The sequence below is a fragment of the Monodelphis domestica genome, chromosome 2 (assembly GCF_027887165.1).
Source record: "Monodelphis domestica isolate mMonDom1 chromosome 2, mMonDom1.pri, whole genome shotgun sequence".
Lineage (NCBI taxonomy): Eukaryota > Metazoa > Chordata > Mammalia > Didelphimorphia > Didelphidae > Monodelphis > Monodelphis domestica.
The window spans coordinates 254,780,032-254,792,106 of NC_077228.1; the positions used below are offsets into that span (position 1 = coordinate 254,780,032).

General features: G+C 36.0%; 1 protein-coding gene across 9 annotated transcripts in view; it reads left to right on the forward strand.

Annotated features, from left to right (window-relative positions):
• The window catches only part of ZNF496 (zinc finger protein 496), a 31,291-nt gene extending 19,938 nt beyond the window's left edge, over positions 1-11,353 (forward strand). For 5 of the 9 annotated variants that reach the window (XM_007483072.3, XM_056814262.1, XM_007483071.3 and 2 more), the window contains 4 exons: positions 91-176; positions 1,831-1,963; positions 2,492-2,641; positions 7,914-11,353. In XM_007483072.3, coding sequence (XP_007483134.1) covers positions 91-176; positions 1,831-1,963; positions 2,492-2,641; positions 7,914-8,707 — 1,163 coding nt within the window. In that variant the 3' untranslated portion in view covers positions 8,708-11,353. The remainder of the gene's footprint in view (positions 1-90; positions 177-1,830; positions 1,964-2,491; positions 2,642-7,913) is intronic. The other 4 variants (XM_056814264.1, XM_007483074.3, XM_056814265.1 and 1 more) reach the window with 1 other exon arrangement.
• Positions 11,354-12,075: the final 722 nt, after the last annotated feature.

Here is a 12,075-nt window from a genome sequence, read left to right on the forward strand (position 1 = left end):
ATAATTTTAGCACAAGAAGCAGGAGTTCCCACCTATCTGGTGCTGAGCTACATTTTGGAGTATTCTGATTTATTCTTTTTCCTGTTTCAGTATCCCCTGTTTCCCAAGTTTCTTTATTTCCTGAGGAAGGGAATTCTGAAGACCAGGAAAAAGTGACCTCACTCCATCTGTCCCAGGTGAGTTATTATTGCTTTCTTCCTTTTTTAGGGAAATGGATCTAATTGGGAATCCAGTTTGTGTTCTAGACCTGGTTTTACAGTCAATTAGCTTTTTTACTTTAGACAAGTGACTTCATTGGGCCTCATCCTTAACTATAAAAAAAAATAGGCAATTGGATTTTTAAGGATCATTATAGCTTTCGCACATAAATTGAAAGAATCCTCAAAGGTTATCAAGTTTAACCAACATCTGAACAAGAATTCTCCCCGTTTTATCTAAGAGGTCATTAAGCCTCTATTTGAAGACCTCTGGAAATGGAGAAATCATTACTTTATGAGTCAACACATTCGACTTTAGGGCAGCTCTCTTTGTTAATTTTCCTCTCTTATTAAACTGAACTTTTCCTTTTTTATAACTTCTCATTATTCTTTTTTATTTTTCTTTTAGGTAAAGCAGAACAAAATACACTCTTACCCATGATAAGCCTTATAAATCTTTCAGGTCACACCTTAATGACCCTCCTTTAGATATGTTCCTGTTTCTATATGACCTTAAAATATGTTACTCTGAATTGAACATACTATACCAAGTGTAATCTGATAAGAACTGAGTCTAGTAAGATTGTAATTGATTCATTCTGGACATTCTACATACATACAACATAACCTATTCCTATATTTCTACTTAAAATCCCATTCTTTTCCTTCCACTAAATTAATGACATAGGAATTCCTTGCTGATGTCTCTGATTGATCTAAGTGAAAGACCCTTTATCCCGTGCCATCTAACCTGCCCTGCCCCCATTCTAGACAAATAAGAGAATCACAATACCAAAACCCTAATACTTCCAACTATTTATTCTTAGCTTTTAGGCCATTTCTAGGAGATAATCGTGGTTTTGTGGAAAGAGGTGAAAGTCAATCTATATTATGTAATAGATGAGAGTGGTCTAGGCTAAGTTAATTAACTTCCCCTTGTTTCCATTACCCCACTGATAAAATGAAGCCTGCTTTGTAAATATATTTTGATATCAATTATGATAAAACTTACATCATATATCATATGACTCTGGGCTTGCCTCAGTTTCCTCACCTAAAAAAATGGAGATAATAATAGCACCTACCTCAGAGAGTTGTTGTGAAGATCAAATGAGAAAATTGTAAATTGATTTAAGTTTTATATAGCTCTTGCCATGTGCCTGGTACACAGGCACTAATGGTGTATATATACATATATATATGCTTATTTCCTTCTCCCTACTTCATATGCAGAAAATATGGTAAATAATTTTGACTTTGTGTTCTGTAGATGCTAGTTCTCAATAAATTCTCTTGACCAAATTTTAGGCCAACTTTGCTTTAGTTTCTGACCCCACAGAAATTCCTAGTCTATAGCTAATTGGGTACCAGGAAGGGTGGCATTAGAGATAGTGAATGGCATTCTTCATTCACTGCCCTCTCTCTGGTTTCTTCTAGTAAACATTTGTTAAGAAGGGAGAAAACTAGGATTTTATCTTGTTGATGTGTTGTTCAAAGACTGACCCAGTGTCAAAGGTAAAATTATGGATGACATTTGGGCACCTTTGCTTTTGTCACAAACTCTCCTTGGGGCTGATATCTATCAAGATCTGTGGACTTCTGGGTCCTGAGTAGTTGTTTCATCTTGTTTCAGAACCATGTGACTCAGCTCAAGGATGTGATCCTGTGTTTCTCTGAGGAAGAGTGGTCTCTTCTGGACCCTGCTCAGACTGGCTTCTATGGAGAATTCATCATAGAGGAGGACTATGGAGTCTCTCTCCCCATGAGTAAGGGTTCAACTCCCTCCTGGCTGAGGATTAACAATCTAAGGGGCTTTGGGAGTGAATGGCTACTCCTCTCTAGCTTCCCTTTTCCTCTTCATAATGCCTAGGTGATTTGTACTTGGTTGGTTGTCAAGTTGCTAACTACCTCAATACCTTTCCAAACTGTAATCAGATTTGCATTCAGAGACATAACTACTAGTTTTTGCTCTTATGGTCAAAAAGAATATAACCTGGTTTCCTTTGTGACCAGTAGTTTTATCTAGTCTATTACTCTACAGTCAGTTACCTTTCCCAATCCCTTTTTTGAAAGAGTCAATTAATGGGATTGAGGGAAATGTCCTAAACTCCTCCCTCAGGAATGGTGTCTGCTTGTGCTCTTGTCATGTTTTTCCTTCTTTCGCTCTCTGTTCCCATCAGGAACCTAAGTAAATTATCCCATTCACCTCAGTCTGGATATAATATTGTTTAAGTTGCTGCCTCTAAGTAGGTTGCTGAACAAATAGATATCCCCTCCCTTCTTCTCCTTAATAGACTATCCAGGTCCCCAGCCAATCCCAGAGAGAATAAATGAATTGCCCAAGGTCATGCAGCTACCAGATTCCCGGGTAGAAGAGGATGAGCCATGTGTCCTGGAATTCCAGGGCCCCCAGGATAAGGAGATTCCCCAAACTACTTGTACAGGTGAGAATGAGGTAGTATCTAGAGTTCAGTGTCTTGTGATAAAAGTTAGATCAACTCAGGAGTACTATGATTAGGATATTCCCTTTCATCTCTACCCTACCCTTTCTCCAAAGGTTCTCTGATTTGGAAATGTTAATTACCTGATTTGGTGTTAGTATGACATGACACTTCAGGTTTCTTCCTTACCTTCCTTGACTTTTAGCAGGGATTGATAATACAGGAAGAATATGGGGTCTCAGGTGTACTGATTAAAACATAAACTTTGGCCCCCCTACCCCCAAGGTTTAGAAAATTAGAAATTTTCTAGAGAAACTCTTATTTTGTTTGCCCATAGCATTTTGGTCTACCAATATTTGAGACCTTCTTCCCAAACCCACTAGTAAAGATGGATGTGTCATTTACCATCCATACTCCTTCATCTAATTGCCTTATGAATGCATGAGATGATCGACTAAGTTTAGGTGTGCACTCTGTTGTCATTCAGTGGAACAAAGCATAAATCCTCTTTGTGAGGTTTAACCTTGTCAGTATTCCGTATCACTGGATGCTTACGTATTGTTGACCTAAAACTACTATACATAGTCAGCTTTCTTTTTGGTTTTGAACTACTATAATAACATTTAAGATATGATGAACTTTTAGATACCTCCCTTTTCCTTTTCTCTTAGCATAGTATTCTGGTTTTATTCAAGCAACAAACTTATACCTACTATGTACCAGGCATTTTGCAAGGTACTGGGGATACAAATATATGAGTGAAATAATACTTGCCCTGAAGTGTATATTATAGGGTTATAGCCTATACTAGAAAATGATAATAAGGGAAGGTCCAAAGATACATAGGAATTGGGAGTAGTGCCATAGAGCAGTAGATTGCTTTGCAATTAGCAATCATAATGCTTCATATTGATTTAATTGTCTTTCCCTCAACAATAAGTAAAAAACAGAGTGGATGGGAGAGTATGAATAGATAGATGAGACACAGTATGATTTGGCAGTCAGCTAAACAAGAATATGGTAGAGGAATTTTTGGAAAATGGAATCCAAGGTCTTTCTGAGCTACTCTGTGTTGGGATTTTCAGCTGTCATGATCTTACCCTGGCAAAAAATGTTTCTTCTAGCCTCCTCATACCTTTTTCTGAATCATATTAAGTTAAATGCAAATCAGTAAACATTAAACTGTGGTAGGGGCATTAGATCATGGAGCTTGCAACATAGAAGCTTATGTCATTTATAAAAGTTACATTTTTATAACATTTTAGAATTTACACATAGTTGTACATTTATTAACTCATTTGACCCTCATTAAAACCCTATGAGGTAAGCACTGCATTTTACAGAGGAGGAAATAGAAACTCACAGAAATAAAAGGTTAAAAAATCCATGACAGAGAGAATTTAAACCAGATTTTCCTGACTCAAGTTCACCACACTTTGTCTCACTGTACATAACTATATCATAAAATGAAATATTCTTATGGCACATAGTGGCTGTTTGACACTAGGCAAATCACTGAGAAACGTCTTGAGCATTTCTCTAGGATCAGGTGTTAGAGAATAATTGACCACTGACATATGCATAGGAATTTTCATCACCAGAGAAATCACAATTTCAGACCAAGAACATGAGAGAAGTGCCCCAAAAGTTCTATATAAAGGCCAAGAAAGAAAGATATATCTTATTTTGGGATTCATGAGAAGGTGATATTTAAATTGACTTCTTGAAGAAATTAGGGCTTCAACATGCAGAGAGGAAACTGATATTTATTTGATGTATAATGAAGAACGTAGAATCTATTGGGGATGATAAATAGTTCCATCTGTCTAGGGCATAAGGTATTTGGCAGAAAATACAGCTGAACAAGACTCAAACATTAGAATGGTGCCACATTTCTTGGATGTTAGGCTAAGGAATTTGACCTTTATGTAGTAAGCAAAAGGGAACTATGGAAGATTTTGAGCAAACAATTAACATGAACATTAAGCAGTTTATCAAGCATAATGTAAAGGATGGATTAGTAATGGTAGGGAGAAGAACCTGGAAGACCATTAATCTAAGTTGTAGTAATGAATCCTTTTCAAAATTTTGTCTATGGAGATAGAAAAGAGATGATAGCTTTAAGAGATAATGTGAAGAATAGCCATGACTTGGCCATTTATTATTTTTAATAGAAGAGTCAAGAATGAAGAGTAAAGAGAGTGAAGATAAAGACCACTATTTCCAATATGGGGGACTAACTAATAATGGTGTCATTTATAGAACTTGAGAAGTCAAAAAGAAGCAGGTTTAGTGCCATTTGGGAAATGCTGAGTTTTTAGTATTGAATGAGAAGTCCAGAATAAAATGTGGATCTGGAAGTCAGGAGAAGGAGTATGGATTAGAGATATAGGATGTCCCAAATGTTGAAAAAAGATTTTTCAATTAATAGATTAAGGTAGGAGATAAAAAATTAAAGTGAAGAGTGACATGATGACTCCATCTGACTTGCCTTTTTTCTTATGTCACCCACAAACACAATTTTTTCAGGAATTTTGACCATGAAATGAAGTTGAGAGATCTTTTTCAGAATGATCGAATGATAAACCTTTGGGAAAAGTCCCATGAAGAAGGAGAGATTTAAAAATACATTATGAGTGAGGATTAATAGTTTAAAAAAACATTTGTAACTTTGGAGGCAGCAGTTTCGGTTGATCATTTGGATCAGAAGACATCAGAAGTGAGGAGACAGGAAGTAAAAGCAAGAAATAGATATAGTTTTTCCTAAGAGATCAATGAGAAAACGAAAAGCATTTGAGAATGACATGTTAATAGCTGAGAGAAGTTTAGACATATTTGAAGGATATAGTAGATATAGAAGAAAATAGTAGATAGTAACAGTACTTAATACTAATGTAATATTTTGTGACTTGCAAAATGCTTTACCCAATAATTAGTTTTTGAGAAATATTGAAGATGAGTGACTGAGTCAAGGATACATTTAGAGAGGTAAGGGGATTGAATTTAGGAAGGACCACCACACACTGTCAGAGGCATAAGAGAAAATGGAGGATAATGTCAAGACATTTTTAAATACAGAGAGGAGAAGAATTCACAGTGAATTAGCTTTTTCAAGGAATATATGGCAAGAACTTCAGCTAAAACTTCAGATCCATTTTTCCCTACTATTGAATTCTACTTACAATCACTCATTCATATAGCTTGTTATCTGTATTTTGTTTATTTTTGTCTGTATAACTGTATAGCTATAGCTATCTCAAACTGACTATTTTGCCTCTTAGCAAAATTTTTGAGCTATTTTTCCTATGATACAGCTACTCAGTGGCTTCTAGTTTGAAAGATACCTATATACAATGACATTTTTCTTCTTCAATTTAAATTCCTTTTCATTAGATTTCCAAGAGGCCCAATAAGATTTTTACTAGTCATTGCTAGGAGGTTTTAACTTGCTAGTGCTCCATCTTTGACCTAAGAATCCATCATTCCTAAATTTTAATTCATGCTATAAATATACAAATTCCATAATCTTTAGCATTACCTTCTAGATTATTACTTCTTTCCATATGAATCACCAGAAGTAGGTAATCTTTATGGAAAATGCCTTTTTTTTCTTTGAGTCTGCTTATAGTTATGATATTACTATATCCTAGGTTGAATTTTGAAGCTTCTCTAGAACTACAATAATTCATTATAGTGGTCAGTGTTTTCTTTGGTTTACTTAATCTCTACAGCCTTAGTTCCTGAGCTGGAACTTTGTATTAGTACCTAGATTTTCTCCCTTGCTGTGTTTTTTCTATAACCTAGATTTTTCTCTCTTGCTGTGTTTTTTCAATATGGGTTATAGACTCTTCTTGTTCTCCACCTTGGTCACTTAGGTTTCTAATCCACCTCCTGAAAGTTAAGCCATATGATATGGATCTTTGAGATTCAGGGCATGGATCTTTAGTCTTACACTGACATATTAGGACAGGGTGATAAGAACTTTGGAGCTTTAGAGTGTTCTGGCTTGAGCACTGCTATATTTCCACTGTTTGCTATCAGTAATGGGTTTCTGACCACCCTAATGTTTTTTCATGGGAGCCCTCCACTCTTGCTGCTCCTGAACACAGAACATTTCTGATTATATTCCATCTGTGACTTCCATGAATGCTCCCAACATGTTTGCTTGAACTTCAACACTGGCTTTTCTGATGGCCTCCATAAAATTTAAGCAGTTTTGAGTATGTTGTTTCTTATTGGATGTCTTGATCATTTGACCTGGTATGATTTTTAGCTTTTTACTAGAGTAGTTGTTGGAGAACTGATCTGGTTGCCTCTAGTTAGGCAGCCATCTTGGCCATAAGTATATCATATCTTTACTTTTTATGTTAATAATTGATTCCTTAGATTGGCTAAGGGATTTTCTTTCAAGGAATCAAATTTTAAGATGACAATGCATTAAACACATTATTGCCTCAACTTTGTCTGCCTCTAGATATTCCTTACTATATGCCAATAATAAAATTTAGGAGGAAATAATATAAAGGGAAGTCTCATTCAAAATGCATACCCTCCAGAAGTTGATAACCAAAAAATAGGAAAAGGGTGTAGATCTTACTCTTTCAAGCATTTTCATAGTACTGTAGAGCTGAGAGGAGAGTATAGTTTTAAAACTATATACTCTATCCTATTTATTTTACAGCTGAAGAAATTGAGTTCTAAGGGTCATGCAACTAATTAGTCCCAAATAATTTTGCTAGTTAAAACTCAGACTATACTATAGGTTTTCTTATCCCTTGGTCTTTCCATCATACAATTTTGAAATCATCAAAATAAAACAAAGTTTAATAAGTATCATCATGATAAACATATTTGCATAGCACTTAAAAATCTGCAATTTTATATATATCATCTCAGTTGAACTCCATGACAACCTTGTGAATTGGATACCATAGGTATTATTTCCATTTTGCACTTTAAAAAAGAGACTCAAAGTGGATAATTGATTGGCCAATGGTTACACAGCTAGTGAGTATCAGAGATGGGATTGCTATTGGAATCAACTGACAGCCCTAAAGCATACATAGGAAGAAGGAGAAATAGAAAGGAGAAAAAAGAGATAGTGATAAGTGAGAGTAGAAGAGAGGATCATGGGCTTAAAAAGTTGATCCTATGCTGGTAAATAGCAGAGTATTAACCCAATTATGTCAGTTAATATGATTATGTCAATTTACTACTCTGGATGTTATAGTTTAATCTCATCATGGAGTAGTGGATTTTCCTTTTCCTTTTTCAGGAGATAGCAACATGAATAAGAAGGATATGCCTCAGCAGAAAAGTCTAGGAGAAGAAGTTTCCATTGAGATTGTATTATCCAGTTCTGGAGATGAGGATCCCAAACAGAGCCAGTCTTGCAGAGAAGATCTTCCAGGCTCCAAGAGGAAGAGACGGAACCCTTCCCTACCTCACAAGAATAATATGATTGACTTTAGAGATGTTGTCCATACTCAAGTTGAGACTACATCAAGGAAACCTTACACATGTCCTGAGTGTGGGAAAAACTTCCGCTGGAGAGCAAACTTCATCAGGCATCTCAAAAGTCGCAAGGAAGAAAAGAAAGTTCATGAGTGCCCCATCTGCCGAGAAACATTCACTGAGAGTGAGGACCTCAAAGAACATCGGGAGACCCATGAAACTAAGAAGCCTTACATATGTGGTGAGTGTGGGAAAAGCTTTCGCCTCAGTTCCCATCTTGTCTCCCATAGCAGAATGCACACCCAGGAAAAGGGGCCCGAGCTAAGCAAGAAAGAACAGCAAGGAACATCATCATCATCATCTAGCCCATCAGAAGAAATTACAAATCCTAGCACCTTATTTGGAGAGGAGAAGAGAGAGCAAACACATAAGTGTTTTTGTGGGAAAACCTTTGAACAACAAGACCTCCTAGTCCAGCATAGCAGCATTCACACAAAAGATAAGTCCTTAAAATGTCAGTACTGTGTCAAAAGTTTCTTTCATAAGCATGATCTCATTCGACATCAGCGAGTTCATATGAAAAGACGCTCGAAGCAGGCTCTGAACTCATACTAAATTCCTTTTTATCCCAATATGCTGGGAACATTTGCTAGAACAAAAGCCTTATGTGAGGCCACTAGGTCACTGTGGTCTCACTGTTGTGACTTTGTTAATAACTGTTACTGAATTGTGCCACTTTGTGTGCTGTCTCACATTAACACAAACCTATTTCATTTCTATTCATTCATATACACAAGCAGACCATATTATTCCTTTACTCTGCAACAGTGCCCACATAGCAATATGGTATTCAATAGGCATACAAAACATGAGTATTGCAGTCAATTAAATAGCTTCTTCTCCCTCCCCCCAACACTGACAAACAGTTGTTCATTTTCCTCCCACATACCCTGTATTGTTCTGATTTGGAGATGAAATCAATCCATTACTTTGGCATCCTATAGATAAATTCAGATAAACCCGGAAGGAGCACTTCTTTGCCCTTATGCGCTTCTTTCTGACCTCTAATCCTTTAAATTTAATCTTTTTTTACTATACCTCCTTTTTTAAGTAGAAGGCTCCAGAGCATGAGCTAATACCCAGGCTTGAGTTTCCTCCAGGAGTCATGGCTAGAGGAATATCATTAAATGTAGGTTTTACTGAAAGAACCAACAAGCTCAAGCCTCCACCAAAGTGGAGCAACTTTTACTAGAGTCTACCACCCCTTGAGGCTACTTTCCTACAAAGCAGGTCAAGGAAATCTTCATGCTAAGCCACTAGACAGTATCAAGTCCTTGTTGCTCTTTTTCTCCCTTATTTCTCAGTGCCATCAGTGCAAATGGTAACCTTTCCTTCTCCCTGTCCTGTACATACATGACCCTACAGACCTCTAAAGAAATTGATTCTCAAACCCATTTTGTGACTACTCTGTAGATGAAGAAAACATTTAATGTGTTATGTTTTGTCTTCCCACTAGATACGTACATTTTAAATTTCATGTGGCCAAGCTGCTCTAACATATTTCCATTCCTGAACACATCTCTTCTAGTGCTTTGCACTTAGAAAGTATCTGATGTTAGTTTATAGTTTGCTTTAAAAAGTCAGATTTTAATACAAGTAAATCAGTTCTTGTCTCCCATCCAAAAAATAGTTTTGAGGGGACATAAATAAGGAGCTAACCTATAAAACAGAACCTCATGGGTAAACTTAGGGATTTGAACTAATGGTCTAAGTACAAATCTGGGAAGCTGAGCAAATTACTACCAACTCATAGTATTTAATGACATTGGCATAGCTTAAGCCAATAACCTAGAAACACTCAACTTTATATATAGATGTAATCAAGATTAGAGGCTAGGACTTGACCCTATAGGTTCTATGGAATCATTAACCAAGATGTTCTTCCTCACATAATAATAATAATAATAATGCTCTCTTGATACATGGGGATAGGACTAAGCACAAGGAATGTGTATATATGTATATGTATAGCTTACAAAGCCACACCTAATTTTCATGTTTTAGGAATGCTGGATGAAATAATATTGTTCTCAAGGGATACTGTAAAGTTCAGAAGGCAGGATAATATTCTCTCCATCCCAATGTAATTTTCATTAACTAGAAAAAATATACCTTTATTTATAATGCTGCAGGAGAGATAAAAGTATTTTATGTCTGAGTGTCAGTCAATGTTTTTTTTACAATCCAAAGAGAGAGTTCTTTTTGGCAGTTTTGATCAGGCTAATGAAAGAAATTTAAAATTCATACTATTAAATTTATAAATAAAACCAGATAGCATTGTGCTCACCTAGGATAATAGCACCCGATTTACTCAAAAATATGACCTTAGAAAATTGGAAAAATAAAAATATAGCATGACTTAGTTATTGAAGGAAGTATTCAAATAATTGAATCCATTCCAAGGTACTGTCTTAAGGACAGGGAGACTGAAAATCATGTTATCTTAGTTTGGTTTTTTTAGAGTGTTCCAGATTATTATTCTTCTGTGTTATCCCACTCAAGCCTCTTGCTCTGGGTCATAGAATCCCTCTAATAGGGGAACATCTTCTGAAGGGGTGATCAAAGGCAGCTGAGGTAAGACTGGTTAACAGTATTTTCTCCTACTTGGAAAAGCAAAGCTTTGAGCAGGGAGCAACTTTCTGTATAATTTTTCAACATTAATTGAAAGTTAAAATCTTCTCATTTCCTAACTCCCATTCCCTTCCATTCTTTTATTGTTCTTGGGATTTTTAAAATGAGCTCCTTTCTCTCCAAGAACCTTCAAATAATATAGGTTTTATTACACCCCCAGGAATTAGTCTTCCTAACTCTTCCCAATTAGGAAGGAAAAAAATATTGTTCCAAGGGACAGTTAAAATGACTTTGTCAGCAGTGGCTTTGATTTATGCAGTGGGCATAAGTGAAAATCTGACTTCTAATGGGGAAAACATTGTATTGACTTATACTCACATGTTGAGAATTTCCTGAATTGCTTTATTTGTAAAAGTACAGGGAAAGGTTTACTCCAGGCTAGTGGGGAAAGCACTGGGTTTGGAATATTGTTTTCTGTTTAGAAGGTCTGATATTGACTAGCTGTATGACCTTGGCTAAATCATTTGCCTGTTTTATTCTCTGTGTATGTAGGCATTTTTGTTTTATCTACTGGGACAGTATGGAGATAAAAATGAAATTATAGATATTAAAGTATTTCAGTAAGTTAAACATGATTATGCACATTTTTTAGTATATTAACAAAAACTCAGCAATTAACTGCCCATGCACACAATCTGCCTCACCTCCAATAAAGTCACAAGTCTTTTTTTTTTCTCCTTTGCAGAATAAATCATTCATTTGAGTTAATTTTCTGAAGTTGAGGGGTGGAAAACAGGGTTGGGAGATCAATCTGGTTACCTCAAAAATATTAAGAATTGTCAAATTACCCCTGGCTTTCTCAGTGACATTCTGAAATGGTGACATTTCAGAGCATTTGGATTTACTTTCTCAAAATCAAGCAGATTATATAGATTATATTCAAAAATATCATCCTTCAGATCACGATTGAGCCTTGTGAATGAAGTTTAAGAGGGCCTGACCCCCATCATTCAGCAATTGCTTAAAAAATTCATTTCCATTGGGGGGAAGAAGGGGAGAGCATTACCTAACAGCACAATAAGAAGTGATATGTGATTTTCTAGTATGAATATCTTTCACCTGTCAATATATTAGTGTGAAAGTTTGCCTTTCCCTCTTAAGATTCCAAATCAAACTTGTAGAAGTTTGATTTGTAAAAGCTGTTTATATATGAATTACAAGGAGGGAGGAATTAACAAGATCACAAGACATAGTATTGAAAATGGTTCCCTTCAGGTCCAACAAGAACACAGCACACAGTCAGACTGGAGTAGTCTGCCCCAGGGACCTTTCAGGACTTGCTTGAAGCAGGT